The sequence below is a fragment of the Vitis riparia genome, chromosome 7 (genome assembly GCF_004353265.1).
Source record: "Vitis riparia cultivar Riparia Gloire de Montpellier isolate 1030 chromosome 7, EGFV_Vit.rip_1.0, whole genome shotgun sequence".
NCBI lineage: Eukaryota > Viridiplantae > Streptophyta > Magnoliopsida > Vitales > Vitaceae > Vitis > Vitis riparia.
In genome coordinates this window covers 13,462,889-13,479,796 of record NC_048437.1, presented here as the reverse complement: position 1 = coordinate 13,479,796, position 16,908 = coordinate 13,462,889, and the positions used below count along the sequence as shown (strand labels likewise).

General features: G+C 33.6%; 1 protein-coding gene across 1 annotated transcript; it reads left to right on the top strand.

Annotated features, from left to right (window-relative positions):
* Positions 1-1,081: 1,081 nt before the first annotated feature.
* On the top strand, positions 1,082-15,900 carry LOC117917264 (ADP-ribosylation factor-related protein 1-like). Its single transcript, XM_034833488.1, has 7 exons — positions 1,082-1,633; positions 3,526-3,726; positions 4,175-4,315; positions 12,201-12,313; positions 12,440-12,500; positions 15,199-15,302; positions 15,484-15,900. The coding sequence occupies exons 2-7, from the start codon at positions 3,634-3,636 to the stop codon at positions 15,590-15,592; spliced, it is 621 nt and encodes a 206-aa protein (XP_034689379.1). The 5' UTR covers positions 1,082-1,633; positions 3,526-3,633; the 3' UTR covers positions 15,593-15,900.
* The last annotated feature ends 1,008 nt before the right edge of the window (positions 15,901-16,908 follow it).

Genomic DNA, 16,908 nt, shown 5'->3' with positions numbered 1-16,908 from the left:
CTCAGGCATGAACAATTTTCCTTTTCGAATTAGTATTCTCATGCTGTTTGTTTGCCGAGAAACTCCTAGAAAATGAAACAAAGCTTTGTTTTTTTAATGTAGTATTATGATTGAATTGGCTTTTGCGAAGATTGCAACTTTCTTTCACTTTCTTCATTTTCTCGTGAACCAGACGAAGGTTTTAGGATCTGTTATTGTCATCAATTCAAAAGTCATAGTTTCTGATATTTCCACTTTGTGAGATTCGTTTTTGTGATAAAGGTTTCCAAATCTGTGATTTAAATTAGAATATTTGATTATTGGATTATTCGGTTGCTAATTATTGGTCAATGAGTTGTGATTTGGCTTATGCTTTGTGCAATATCATAGTTTCGAAGTTTCGTATATGAAATTGGTGTTATGTTATTGATGGAAGGTTAAGTGGGGTTTAATTTGTGAATTTAATTGGTTTACACTCTAGTTTATATAGATCCTTTTTGTTAGGAAAAAATGACTGTTGGATCTGGTGGGTGATTCAGATTTAGATATTCAAAATCAATAGCAATTCTTGAAAAATTAGATTACATTCTGTCATCCTGTGAAAATTGAGTGGCCCATTGCATGCTACCTGCTGTTAAAGGCAATTTGAGGGGATGTTGCATACGTTGATGGAATCAGTTTTAGGGATTTCACTGAAGAGGCACCATTTTGAAATTTTATCCTCAGTCGTGCTGGCAGATTCTGGTTTGTGAAAATTCTTATTTTCAGGTGTTGTATTTGTATGTAGAAGTGTAGATAAAACTTAAAAGATAATGAGGCAGTATAATTTTCATTTGATGTCGAGATATGCCCTTGCAAATCTATTAATTTTATGGTTCATTAAATTTCTCTAGCCCCCTGGTTATCTTTGAATGGTTTTTTTTTATACAGAATGTAGTTTAAATTATGTTCAGTGTCTGTGATTTTTATTTCTTGATTATCTTTCGGATTTTGTTTGACATTGAACCATTTGTTTCCTAAAGGGATTATACAAATTAAAATAAACATTTTTAATGCAAAAATTAATGGACTTGCCCAGGCCCATGCATGGCACTTGGTGCTTAGTATTTCTGAAGTTACACAAAATGCTTAAGTCTTTGGTTCTTATAAGTTTGAGTTTTGGGAGCTAAAAGGGGAAAATGCTCTGGGAACTGCTTTAGGTTGTTGAATATTTGATGGGCTTTGGTATTTAAGTTTCCTTTTCTCTTTGTCGGGAACTTATCATTTTGTACAATGCAAATATGACACTAGCAAAAGATAGGAACCTCATCCATCTCTACCCTTTATTGCTCTTCTGGAAAATTCCCTTGACTTCCTAAGTGAACAACAATGCAGTATTTGCCATAATGTGTGTGGTTCATTCATTTCCATCTCCAACAATAAACCATCATTCTTCCTCTGTCATTTTAATCCTTAAAACCATCATTCTATGTTAGATGTTTCTTCTCCACTCTGAGTCATCTCACCTCTGAAATCCTTGCTGTCATTTAAATTTTTGGCAAGCAGCAGCCGTGTATTTGGATCTTGGATGAGAACTAGATCCTTTTCTGCAATCATCAGCAATCATGCTACCATTTCTCACTGGTGTGAATGATGTGGGACCTGTGAACGTAAAGTAAGTTCTACAAACCTCATCTAGCTCACATCACCTATTGAAAAGTAGAAAAGAGAAAAAGGAAAAATGACAAAGTCCATCTAGGCCTGAGCAGAGTATTAGATTGTTACTGCAGGAACTCAATCCATTCGAGATTGCATAAAATGCAGCATCCTCTTTAACTTTGCATCAAAAAAAGTAAAATCTAGCTCAAAACCTCTGAATTCTTAATTTTTTTTTTTTATGTCACATGCATCCATTGCTGTTGTTGTCCCATTTCCATATCATATCATTCATTGCAAATATAGGTCTTTTAGATGAAGGTATTCAAATGAAATGGTTTTTTCCTAAGCAGCAATAGTCTAATAGAAAGCCATTGAGGCTTGACATATGGACTAGGAGGGCTGGTTCTTTAGTGTTTTGGTACTAAAAACAAGAAAGGGGGCATCTTTTTATTTTTTATTTTTTTATTTTTATCTTTTTCTGTTATTGGCAAAACTAGATACAGCCTTCTATTTTTTTATGGATACCAACAAATTAAGGCTTGTAAAGATTAAGTGGTGGTTCAACTCTAGAAATCATTGAAACAAATAGCAATACTGAAAAATTCAATGTGTTACAGAATACTAAAACTAATGACCTGCAGATGCAGTAGAAAGTGTAATTTAGAGTATGAGCGAGCATCCACTTATGCATGATGTATTGACATACAATTTATTTTGTGTGTGATACACATTGACAACAACCTTTTTCTTTTTTATTTATCTACTTTTTGTGATATGTAAAGTTACTTCAAAGTTGTCTTTGGTTTTTTTTGAGACTTAATGTAATTTGAAGAAAATCACAACACTTCATTATGATATTGATTGTCATTGTATTTAACAATTTAAATTCATAATTTTGAATGATTTATTTTTTGTTGTCTAGGAGGATTAGTTGTGTTTCAGTGAACTAAAATATTTGAGAGAAAGTGAAATTTTGATGCGTATTCAAGTGAATGTTCCATTAAAAAGTTAGGTCTATGATTTCATTAAAGGGTATCTTGATATTTTAAGATTTATATCTGACACCAGTTTTTTGTCAATACTTTGAGGGACTCATTTTCTTTTCTCTTCTTTTCTTTTCTTTTCTTTTTCGCTGAATAATTTTGCATATTTCATTTCTGAAATAGAAATTCTACTCTGTTATTAATCTTATATATTTCGTGAAAACAATTGGCCACAATACGGATGTCAAGATGGATTAGCGGAAAGGAATAAGAATGGTGAGGAAATGTTTGGTGAGATCATCTTCATATGAGAGGAGCTCCTTATTGAATCAATAGCCTGTGTTGTTAGCAGGGGGCGATGGTTTTTTTTTTTTTTTAATTTATTTATCTAATATTGACCAAAAAAAAAACTCTCTTTCTTGCCTAGTTTAGGTGTATGCTTTGTATATGCATTGCTTCAGGCCACTGCAACATTTTCTGGTGTATTGTGTTTTTCCTTAAAAGAAAAGAAAATGAGTGGTAATTGGGGTGATTTAAACATGTTAAATTAAGTTTTTTTTTTTTTTTTTTTTTTTTTTTTTTTTTTTTTGATAGGAAACCATGTTAAAATTAAGTATGATGATAAGCTATCCAACTTGAAATGCATTATCAACATGCAAGTTCAAGGATTGAGAAGGAAAATTGATTAAGGTAGAATGGATCTAAATTGGAATTAGCAAGAAGAAAACTGTGATGGTTGAAGAAATGGGATAGTCTATTTCAGATCATGAATTTGCTTTACTTTTACTACTGTACCTGCAAAGATTACATCTAATCACATTCTAGTCTGTTAAAACTAAAAGATAGAAAAAGAAATGGAAATCAAACCATTTAAATTGGACATCTTCTCTGTCTTGAATGTTGATTTGTCTTTTTGTGTTTTCAGGATTTTAAAATGGTGAGCATGAGAAGGACAAAGTTAGACATCAGGAAATCCTCTTGCTACACTTGAACGTTAAAGGGAACGAATAATAAACAAGATTAAAAGCCAGACATGTTCTCCCTGTTTCATGGACTTTGGAAGTATCTCTTCAGTAAGGCAGAGTTTCATGTTCTTATTCTTGGAATTGACAAGGCTGGGAAAACAGTAATATATCATCATCTTATCTTCTTATGTGGAAATGAAAAGTTGCCTATGCATGCTTCTTTGTCTTGTGTGGAATGACATAAAGCTCAGTTTTATCATTAATTGCTAAAATTTGGTTACCTTTCTACAAACTGTTTAGGCCCTTGATCGACCAAAAGTTAGATGACTTTGGCTTTTAAGTTCTTCATTACTTTTAATATTTTAATTTTTTATCTGTAGTATGTGCTCTCTGTGTTTGCTAAGAAAGGAGCAGAGTTTTCCTTTTTGTTTGTAGTTTAAAGGAGCATTATTCTTGTTTGAAGCATATAAGTTCAAAAGTCTTCTTTTAACTGTCTATTTCTGATTCATCTTTAATATTATTAATAAATTTATTTTTTCATTTTCTTTAAAATGTTGCACATGTCTCTGGAAACTCTATTAGTACCTACTAACATATATGAATTTGTAGACTTTACTAGAGAAGTTGAAGGCCCTATACACGAACTTGGAAGGTCTCCCCCCTGATCGAATTGTTCCAACTGTGGGACTCAATATTGGTCGTGTTGAATTGTCAAATACAAAACTTGTATTCTGGGACCTGGGAGGTCAGGTATGTAAAAGGCATTCTACAACTGACAATCAAGTGGATACTCTTAGAGTTTCTCTTATTACTTTATAAAAGTCCCAACACTGTTCTCTTGAACTACAACAATAGGATCTCATGTAATCATCTGCATTGATAACAGTTTCTGGGTTAGGCTATTTACTAGGTTTTTCACTTTTGTAATAATTATTGTTAAAATACTACACCATTTTTCTAGCACTTGGTTCTTTTGCAACATAATAGTGCTTTGTTATTTTACTGTTAATAGCCGCTAGAACAAACATGAGTGGGATTATGAATATATGTGATATTTACAACTATTCAAACTAGTGTCGCTTCTGACCTTTTTTTTTTTTTTTTCTTATAAGCAATATATATATATATAAGGTTTTTACAAAGTAGAATAGCTAAAGCTCGCTAAAGTACACCGGAAGTATACAAAGGGCTTCAAGTGAAAAAAGAAAGGAGTGGAGAGGACAAAAAATGGAAAAACCACCTGCCCAACAATTACTTAGCACTTAACCAATCAATAAAATTGATGGACATAGACTTTCCTTCTAAAAGAGGCCTAACATAATCCATAAAGGAAAGTAGAAAAGAGGATTTTAGCAAAAGATCCACGTCTTCAAAAGCCCTTCAATTTCTTTTGCGCCAAATGGGCTAGAAAAGACACGAAGGGGCAGCTAACCAAGCTTTTAGCCACCTATTTCCTAACTGGGCCCCATTCCAGCTCTTAAGGCATATCCCTAAAAGGATACAAGAAGTGATGAGAAACTCATCATAGATCTTAGTATATCCATCAATGTTTGATTTTTTCTTTTTGCTACTCCATTTTACTGTGGAGTTCTAGGTGCACTCAACTAGGAAATAATCTCATGCTTCTTAAGGAAAGAATTGAACTGAGTAGACATGTACTTACCACCTTGATAAGATCAAAGTGTCTGATGTGTTTACTCAATTGGTTTTCCGATTCCTCCTTAAATTCAATGAATTTATCCAAGGTATCAAACTTCCTATGCATCAGGTAAACATACCTGAACCTAGAGTAATCATCCGTAAACGTGATGAAGTACTCATACCCACCACGTGCATAGACATTAAAAGGCTTACACACGTCAATATGCACCAACTCCAAACACTTCTTGGCTCTATATCCTTTAATAGTAAAGAGCTTCTTGGTCATTTTGCCTTCTATACAGGATTCACAGATTAAAAGATCTTTTGGAATCAAAGAGGGTAATATTCCAAATTTAACCAGTTTGGATCCTATTTAGATTAATATGACCTAGGATCAAGTGTCAAAGCTGTGTTTGATTAATGATAGGTTTCTTTTACTTATCAAAAAAAAAATTAATGATAGGTTTCTTTCTCTTAAGTGAGTTATGATAATTCTCATTACTTAACAAATTAGATAATGGGGTCACACAATAAAGATTATTTATCAGTAATCCAAAGCATATAAATGAATCATTTAAATTAATAAAAACATGTTTATTATAAAAAACCATTGAATAATTTAGTTTAATAAACTAGAAACCAAAATTAAGTTCTTTCTAGATTCAAGAACATCAATCTTTGAATTCCAGAAAACAACTATCATCTAAGATAAAGGTAGCATGTCCGATTGCCTGCACAACAATCCTCGCTTTAGAAGCTAATGTAAGGTACATGTCCCCATCATTCAACCTTCTCCTTAGTTGAAACCCTTATAAAGAATTATAGACATGGTCAGTGGCCTCGAAATGTATCCATTAAGAATTAGTGGAATCCACCACTAAACATGATTCAGCCAAAAGAGATTAATGGATGCATGACTGTCTCTTCAGGAAAATTGGGCACTCCTTTTTCCATTGAGCTTTCTTATCATAGAGGAAGCACTTGCCCTGACACTTGCTCTTTTTCTTCTTCCCCTTGCCCTTGAACTTTCCTTTTTCCTTTGTAGTCTCTAAAGTGGTCTTCTTCTTCTAGCTAGAAGATCTTGAAGAACCCATGATTGCCATATGAATGTCCCTTTATTTCTTGAGAATCTCCTCTATTATTTGGAGTTTCTCATCAGTTCAAGTATGCTCATCACCAACTTATTCATAGAATAGTTGAGCTTGCATTGCTTGAAAGAATCCGACAAGGTCTTTAGAACCATGTCAACTTAGGTTTCCCCATTGATCTTAGTTTGAAAGATCTCCATCTCGTTAAAGAGTCAATCATACGAATCATATTATCTCTAATAGGAGTTCCTTCTCACATCTTAACATTCATAATAGTCTTAAGAGTAGTTTGTCTAATTGGCCTACCTTTACCCCCAAACATCTCATGGAAATTGGTAAAAATATCATAAGTTGTTGGCATAGACACATGTCGGTGCTGTAACACATTATACAAAGACCCAAGTATGATGTACTTGGTCTTCTGATTTGCCTTTTGTCAACTCTGATAACCATCCTTGTCCTCCTAAATGGAATGTTCATTAGAGGGAGATGAAGCAAATTCTTGAGTTACCCATTTTAGCTTATTTGAAATGCATTCTATATCCAAATTCCTTTTTCAATCCACATAATTTGGTCCGATCAATTTGTTAGTAATGAGAATCAGATTAATTGGATTGTATGACATGATATCTATAACAAAAATAAATCATGCATTAATTAATTGAACACTCACAACAAGCAAGTAATAATTTCGCAAAAATGTAGAGCTCTTAAAACTACATATCTATTTACAAGGTATCCTACTATCATAAGAATCAAGCCTATGGTGGGGTAGTCATGACCTTGTTATTAGACACCACGCCTTCAAATTGATCTCATTGCCTTAGCTATAAAGGTATTTTAAGGCAAGATCAACATGCCTTTCATTTAGCCCATGGACTATCCAACTCAAGTGTGTACTCATTGTCCTTGACATCCATGTCACTAAGTAAAGAACTCCACTAGGGGGTTGGTAGCTCCCACTACAGACATGTCTAGTCTCATTTTAATGTATAGTCCATATCCCTTTATTCCTGGGGCCTAATCCATCAGTGGGGTGATGATGAACCAAAATCAAGACGGGTTCGACAATGGAGGCCATGGGCTTACTTAGGGCCCTCTCCCATTTAATCTTTTAGAGTTAAGAACTTTGTTTAGAAATAGTAAATCTTTAATGGATTAAATATTCTCTATGAAAAATTTCTCAAATATGTTTATTTCCTAAATTGGAAGCTTAATGTAAAGAGGAGAATAGAATTTAGAAAAACCTTTTCAAAATGAAAAGTCTTCCTTTTCTATTCATTATTTACAATTTAAATAAACACTACAAAAATTGAAAAAAATTTCAAAATATTTTATTTCTATTAATTACTATTTACCCATTTTGGTAATCCTTCTTAATTATAATTTGTCAATCATAAATTTAAAATATATATATATATATATATATATATATAAATAATTTGTCTATCATGAAATTGCTAAAATTAACTTATTTTTCTAAATTGGAATCTTGTGCAAAAAGGAAAATATTGTTTTATAAAGATTTAGAAAAATAAGAGCCCTTTCATAAAATGGAAAATTTTCATTCTTAGAGATTTCAAAATTTTGATAAGATTCTAAGTAAAATTAAAATCCTTAAGGATTAATTTAAAAAAGAAAGTAACCTCTTATCCTTTTCCTAAAAAGATTAATTAAAATCTTTAAGGATTTCCAACTATACACATTCCAAATAAACAAGTCACTTATTTTGGAAAAATTGCATGAAAAATTATCTCCTTGAGAATACCAAAATGTCCAAATTATGCCAAAAACATATATTTAGCATAGTAATCACAAAAGGAAATAGAACAAAATATTTCTGATGCCCTTAGGGATCCAGTTGCATATTTGGTAATTAGATTTTAACCAAATCCAAATTACTAAAATTACCATAATAATCCTGTAACAAAAAATTAGGATTAGTTAACCAAAAACTCGAAAACTATTACAAAAATCCAAAATTGCCATTTTTGTCATTGCCCCTTTCCTTACTGTTGCCTCTAGCGCCTTGAATGCTTTAGTGCTAAAAGTGACAACTCAAGGGCTAATCTAAGCGCTCAAGCCCTACTCCCCCTATTGCAGCACACTTGTGGTTATTTATGCCATGGATTCCGGCTGTTTTTCCTTCAGAAAACATACCCTGACTGCTTGTTTTCTCCACCATGGACATTATTGAAGTCATGGGCTGCTTCTTCATCTTCTTTTGGGTTACAAAGATGGGAAAAATACAAATTTTACATAGGAAACAAAACCTATGCTCCATCCATTCGGGGCCTACAATCCATCTATCAAAAGGAAAAACTTTTTACAAATGAAAGATATTCCTATGCTCCTAACCATGGAACTTACAACCCAATCTAGATAAATAAACAATTTTTCATAAGAAACAACAATTACATTCAATATGTGGACCATTAACCATCACATACATTCATCCCTAGGGCCATAAGATGAGTTAAATAACCCTTCAAAACAGAGTTAGCATACCTTGGAGCAGATCGAACATGCAAAAACACATCCTAAGGCTTTGCCACTAGTTTTTGGGAACTTTGAATCTAGCCCTGGATCATAGGTGTATGCTTCTTACCATAGGCATCTCTAAATCTATCACAATGGAATAACATGGCTATAAATACCAAAAACAATAGATTTAGAGAGTATAGAGATCATACCTTTGATCTGGATGTTTCCAGATTGTCTCTAATCCAATGAAGACGTCATAGAGGAATCCGAAACAGTAGAAAACTCTTTGGAGCTTGTCTACCTGATGCTCTTCTACTCGATCATTCTTCACAAGGATCTAGGCATGAGAAAAGGATGGGCTTTTCTTTCTAGAGAGGGGCTAGGGTTACTCTCTCTTGAAGCTATCTGGAAGACAGAATGGCAAAAACTTGAAGCCTTAACCCCTATGGGGGTATTTATAGGCTTCCTTGTGGGTTTAAGTAATTTGTGCCTAAATTGAGCTTGAGTCACCTAATTCAGTCCACTTGGTCCTAATTAATTAATTGTATTAGGTTTTAATTAATTAATTAGCTCAATCCAAAAAGACAATTCATAAGATTTAGTGTAACCTTGCATTTTTATCAAAACACACTTATGAACTTAAAACCTAAATCCCTCAAAACAAAAGTGCAACTATGATTTAGGAGCTCGAGCAAGGACCATTGGGACCCATAAGGAAATGTTAGTTCCCTCATAATCCAATTTTGAAATTGATTCAACATTCCACCAAAGAGAATCAACTACACTTCAGTATCTTATATAATTACAACGAAACGAATGTTTGGGTTCGTGACTTACCATCTACTACATGCAGACTCTCCATGAACTGATGTCCATAGTCTAATAAGGTAGTATTATCACTTATAAAGATTACCTCTTCAATCCTTGAGTTACAAATACAAGATCCATGTATTATGTGATCAATTGACATACTCTAGCTCCAAGGAGCATATATCAAATTCCACTAAATGAAATGCTATGACCATAGTCTTCTAGATCATGTCTTTTGGATCACCCCAATGGGTCACACAGTTTCAATCCTATGAGATATCATGGTGCCTTTATTAAGAATATTTATTGCCATCGGCCTCAATCAATAGTGACCCAATTCATATAAATATATGACCACATTAGGGTCTCACCCATAGGTCAAAATCTGTTGCTAACTTTAGCACAAGTTGAATATCCTTTCAAGGTTAAGAGTCCTTTTAGCATAGTATCTTGGTGAATCATGACAATTGATAGTCTTACATCATGATTCACCATAGATCCTATCCAATGCATAACCGCATATACTTGTGCCTTCACCATGAAAAACCTATCTCGGCGGCCAAGACAAACCACCCTTCCAACTAGGAGGTAGTATACTACAATCTTTATTGGATTGTCCAAGTCCAGAACCGACTGTGAACTACGTATCAACTTACAAGGAAACCATGACTTATATCTTATGTACAATACATAATGTATCCAAGTCATGTACACAATGTAAGAAATATGAACGTTTATGCTTAGATAAACAATTAATGCATAAGGGATAATAAAAGGAATAAGATTTATAAATAAATAAATATATTAATGAGTCTAAAATTGTTACATCATATCATGCTTTCAAGGCTTTATCCCAATATATATATGGTTGAGACTTGGATGATACCTAATTGTCTTTAAGCTCCCAACTTTCGTTTTTGATTAATGAAAAAATCCTTGGAAAATGATTTCGTAGTTATATGTCTTTCATGAATCTAAAAATTCATCTCGACTATTAAATACAAATGCCCCTGATTATCTCTAATAATCATTACTTCGATCCTAGAGGTCAACATAATAGGACCGAAATCCTATGATGTTATTCCTTTCTAATGTTTCCAAAGCATAATATCACAACCTGCTCAAAATAACCATTGCTTAGCTTTTAAAGGAGAGTAGGAAGTTTGTAATTATGTGGAGTCATCTACACATCTTTATTGGTGGAGTGTAGAAGATTCTAGAGAAGCCTAAAGACATCCATACATCTCTATAGAAAAAGGAAAGATAAGGGAAAGGTGTGAAGTAGTCTAGAAAGTTCCAAAGATCTCTTGTACATATCATGTTCATAGCTTTTGTGTAGGATATTTTAGAGAATTCTAGAGTAGAGGGGAACCTTTGAGGGTCTAAGAGCTCCATAGGTGTCTATAAATATAAGATGACCTCATTTGACCAAGACACCAAGCACTTGAGAGCATTCCTAGCAATGTAAAGCATTCTTGTTGAATTCAAGTTTCATTCTTCCAAACTCTCTAACTGTTGCTCCCTTTGTTGTTCTTAACTTCCAAGTCGTATGCATTGCTTAGCATAACAAGCTAAGGATTGGGGAAGGTTAACTTAGTAACGTCGAGTGGCTTGAGTTGTCTAAGTGTCACTTGTGAGTTTAGGAAACACCTAAGTCCGTACCAATAGGTTTGCTTTGAAAACTCTAATTTCTTCAAAGTAATAGCACCGAAGGCATGACTCAGCCAATTACATATTTATTGAAATTGATTTAATTAAATCCAAAGCCTAGGGGACAAATAATACGTATGATTTTATTAATACATATTTTAAAGGGCTAAGTTGGTCAGTTGGTTAGCTACCCATTGATCACATAGAAGACTGGGTTTGATTCATGGTCCTGGCTCTCTCTTCTTTCATTTTATGGTGTTGAACAAATTTTGTTAGTGTTGACCTGCAATGACTAGTCAAACATGGTGATAAAATTGCTGAAAATCCCAATAAAATTGGGATAAAACTGAAAATTTGCTGAAATTTCCAAAAAAAAAAAAAAAAAAAACCAAAAAATAGGTCTTTGGATATTTCCTATTTGTATATTATGTCAAGGTCCACTGACATACAATATTTTGTAGAAATATCGCCAAATACTGGGCAACATTTTCATCCTTGAGTAACAGGAAATGATTAGTTTCTTCATGGTAAACTTAACTGCTTTTGTTGTATAATCGAAAATGAGCTCACATGAAAAGGAGGGATGAGAAATGGGTTTGACAGTACAGTGTTCTATAAAAGGTATCAAAGTTGCATGGTTGTATGCAATGCAAAACGGCCTTGGATCTCAAGACAATATAAAGGAAAATGTATGTACTACATAGGTCTTTCTTATACTCTTCAAAGACAATTTCTTTCTTTTGATCTACATAAGCTCCCTTTACTAGAAACTGTTGAAATGTAGTGAGCAATAAAAATTCCAGGCTTCAGCAAGCCTGTATCTGCTAGATTCTAGGTTTCTGAATGTCTATGATTCAAAACACGGAGCTAAACGAAAAAAACTGTTTCAAGTATTATGTTTTGGGGTTACTTTGAAGTTCTTTTCACTGATACAAGATTTTTTTTTTTTTTTTTTTTGTCAGCCCAGTCTTCGCTCAATTTGGGAGAAATATTATGAAGAGGCACATGCTGTGGTATTTGTAATTGATGCTTCTTGCCCGTTGCGTTTTGAAGATTCAAAATCAGCATTGGGTAAGTAATTTGCAATTATTTAATGTTGTAGAACATATGGTACTGTTTTAATACTGATCAATTTTACCACTACTTAGGAGTTTTGAATTGAAATTACAATGATGCATTAGATATTCAATTTGATTATCAGAAAAGTTATCCGGCATGAGGATTTGCAAGGAGCTCCACTTTTAATACTGGCAAACAAGCAGGTGAAATAAACTCTTGGACCTTTTTGGATCAAAGAAAGTCATTATGAATCTTTATGCTTATATAATCATATATAATGGTGAATTTGAACTTGAGTGTGTAACAAGACAAGAATTTGAACCATATCGAGATTTTATTTTGTAGTGGGCATTTCTTCTGTGTGCATGAATCTTCTTAGGTGAACTTTATACGCGCGTGTGTGTGTGTGTTAGTTTCTTTGTTCTTTCTACAGAAATCCTTATTTTTATTTATTTTTTGGTAGGCAAACAAAAAAAGTATTAAAGAATGCCATCAATAAAAGGGGATGCACCCAATGTATATTGGGGTATCCAAGAGGCACCACTTGAAGAGAAAAACCCAGTGACACCTAGATGTAAACAACAAAAACATGAGCCAGTATTTACAATTTATGTTATCAATATAATTCTATAAAGAACAATTCTTCCTCCCCAATGGGACTTCAGACCACTCCAAAAGGGATTTAATAAGGATCTCCTACAAGTTTTGGTTTGGAAGCTCTTCCTTGTTTAAGATCCTTCTATTTTTCTCACGCCACATGCACAAAAACAAGCAGTATGGAGCCATGCTCCATTCCTTCCTCCGTCTTTTACCTATACCCATAACCTTGTAATCTAAAAGGAGCTCTTTCGAAAAATCTGGGAATGCCCACTGCAGTCAAAAATTGCTAATAATAGCTCCCACAACTTTCTAGCCCTAAACCATTGGGTGAGGATGTGATTTACATATTCTCATTTTACAAAGACTGCATGTGTTGCCACTGATCATCCTCTCCTTATAAGGGGATCAATGGCTAGGATCTTTCTCTGCACTACCTCCCAAGTAAAGAAACAGGTTCCAATGGGACACAGGTGGCCCAAATTTCTTTGGCAAGGAATAGCACTAGATTCTTATCACATAACAAATTGTAGAAAGATTGCACATGGACAATCCTCCTTTTTTCCTCCCTTCAAAGTAAATTATCCTTCCTTTCTTCTTGCAATCTCACCTCATTGATGAGCTCCTTATACTGATCTACTTCCCCTTATTCCCAATCCTAAAAATATTTTCTAAAAAGAAGGGACCAAGAGTTTACCCCCTTCCCTGCCACCCACAAGTTAGCTATTGTTGCATTCTTGGAAGAGGGAAGCTTGAACAGCTGAGGATGCCTCCATTGTGGCACTCACCCACCCATCTATCCAGCTAGAACTTAGTCTGACACCATTCCTAACTAGAATAGAAGTTCTGAGGTTGAATTCTTCCTGTCCTCCTTTAATTACTTTCCATAAGCCCACTCCTTCCACTTCTCCATAATTGCCTTGGATTATCCTCCTCCACAGGCTCCATTAGCATTACAATCCTTTATTAAGAACATCCATCTTTCTGATGCCCAAGCCTCCGATCCTCTTATCCTTGCTCACTGTCCCCCCAGTTCATGAAGTACAATTCTCTCCTTGGAATGATTCTCCCACAAAGTTCTTTGATATTTTTCTTATCTGCTCCTTACTTTCCTGGTCATCACAAAAAGGACATGAAATATATGGGAAATCTTGAGAGAGTACTCTAAATGAGGGTTAATCTTTCTTCCTTCTTCAGGTGCTATATCTTCTAAGAGGTCAATCTCCTCTTAAATCTCTCAACTGAATCCCACCCTATATAAGACATATGAAATGCTCCCAGAGGTTGCTCAAGGCAGGTGGAAGGGAGGTGTCTAACTTTACAACCAAAACAAGGAAGCCCATTTGTCATCACCAACCAGAGTCATGTCACCCTTCTGCAGATTTGACTTTCAAACCTAATATGTGTGCAGAACATATGAGCACCAATATCCAATATCTCAGCTGCTTAATTTTAGCCTCACAAAAAAAGTGTCATCTGAAAGTAGTAAATGAGGGACATCCATCTCTACTCCACCTTACCTGATACCTTGAAGCCACTTAATAAGCTCCTTGACTGCTTGGGGATCAGGCAACTGAGATCCTCCATAACTAGAACAAACAGGTAAAGGGGGAGAGGGTTCTGTTGCCTTAAATGTCTAGATATGTGAAAAAACTTCATAGGGGAACCATTTACTAGAACAAACATTCTCACTAAAGAAATGGAGAAGTGAATCCACCTCAACTACCTTAACCCAAAACCCATTTTTTCCATGACTGATTGGAGAAGATTGCAATTTAAATGACTAGGCTTTTCTATATCCAGCTTGCACACTAAGCCTAGCCTAGAGCTTCTTTTCTCGAGTCTATAGTCTTATTGGTGATCAAGGCTGCTTCTAAGATTTGTCTGCCATCCACAAATGCATTTTGAGGCCCCAAAATACCCACCTTACCAATCACCTTTTTCATTCAATTCACCAAAACCTTAACTAGGAGTTATAATATATTACTTTACATTTATGAATATTTTTATTTCCTTTTATTTGCAACATTTATTTAAATCTGCTATACTCCCGGTAATCTGGTGGCTGATGAGATGGAAAAGAAGGTGCTTAACAAATGGTTACAAATTCTTTATTTGTTAAATATTCTAATCATTTCATTTCTTTTCTTCTGAAAACCAAACAATGTGATTCCATTTTCTCATGTCTTTCCTTTGTGCTTCAAACAAAAATAGTCACATTATTGTCAATCACTTTAGAGAACCAGACTTCGTGATACTGTTTTCTTATTCAGCTTTCATATTGTGCTTTAAATAATATGGCAGGATCTTGACAATGCTGCATCTTCTGACGAATTAGCTCGGTATCTAGATCTCAAAAATTTGGATGAAAGGATTTACATGTTTGAAGCTGTTTCAACATTTGATGGGTCAGTAGACAACTTACGAATTTTCTTCACCCTGCTAAAATGTTTATGATTGTTATTTCTCCTAGTATAATAGAAGTACTATAGAAATAAAAGTTCTTACAATATCTGAGATTGAAGTGTTCCTGAAACCAAAATGGGACAAACAATAGAGAGTAACATGAGAATTGCAACTTGATTGCAGGATGGGGATTAAAGAGAGCATGGACTGGCTGGTGGAGGTTATGGAGAGAAGCAAGAGAACCGAAATGTTGAGAGTTCGTGCAGGCGTGACAGGCCCAGCATCTGCTTAGAAAAATACTAAATCAACTCAGCTTGTGTCTTTCACTGCTTCCGAAACTTGTGTAGAGAACCAGAGGTTGAGCTTTTATCTTGCATGATTAAAACTTAAAATCTTTTACACACATCTTTGGCTAAGTATTACGCCTTCTGGTATAATTTTATGTGAAATTGCTTATGAAAAAATAATTCTGGGTGAAAATTGAGTCAATATTCCTTTCTGTGAACTACCTTGTTTGGGGTATTTCTGGGTTTCCGCAGAAACCGATTGGGAAACAAGAAAATTCAGTTATAAATTTATAATAGCAGAAGAATTTGTGCACTCAGGGTTTTTTTTTTTTTTTTTTTTAAATTCTATTTTTATATTTTATTTTTATTTTAGAACATGATATTTGTTGGTTCAATTAATTACCTTATTTTACTATTTTACTTTTAAAAATTATGATAACATTTATTACAATGCATATGAAGCAATAAATTTTACTAAAGGGATAAAAAGAAACAACAAAAGAAAATATAAATATAAATATATTAATATGTTAATTGAATCGATAGTATAATTATTTATGAAGTAATCACTGGAATGAAACCTTGTTCATGTGGAGGGTGTAAATCTATTTTTGTCATACAATGTTATTAATGTAGGATGTATATTTTGAAAAGAGGCAATTGCAGCAAACTTTCCTTATAAATTTTTCTATCTTTCAAATCATTTTGAGACTTCTTTTATTTTAGCAATTAGGTGCATATTTACCCAATTGATGGGTTTCTCTCCCTAACATCCTAGATTTTTGGATAGATTTTTTTTTTTTTTGAATAAAAAATGTAAATAAAATAATTAAAAATTCAAATAAACTCAAAACAATTAAGGAAAAAAACTTTAATTACATTAGTAAGGTTGTATAGCAAAGCTTGGAGAAAATGCAAGGACTAAATTTTTGTTAAGGAAGGTTAATGTTGAGGATTGAAGTATTATATTAGATTTTAATAATTGAATACGTTTTTCTAAATATAATTTTAGTAAATTTTCCTAACTCTTATAGTTGAATTAATTCTCCTAAAATCATAAATTTCATAACTTTTATTAAAATTTGAAACTTAATTTATGTAATTAAAAGTAACTGGGAAATCAAGGATATAGTTAATTAAATTAAAATAAATAATTTTAGGGGATACATGGAACATCTAGAGTGTAGAGATTTTAAGGTCAATATTGTTATTCTTGTATCTATTAAGGGTATTTTTGGTACTCTACGGGGATGAGAAGGGCATACACTAAATGAAAAAAAATCATCATTTTTTTCTCTTCTTTTACTAACCCTTTGAGTTC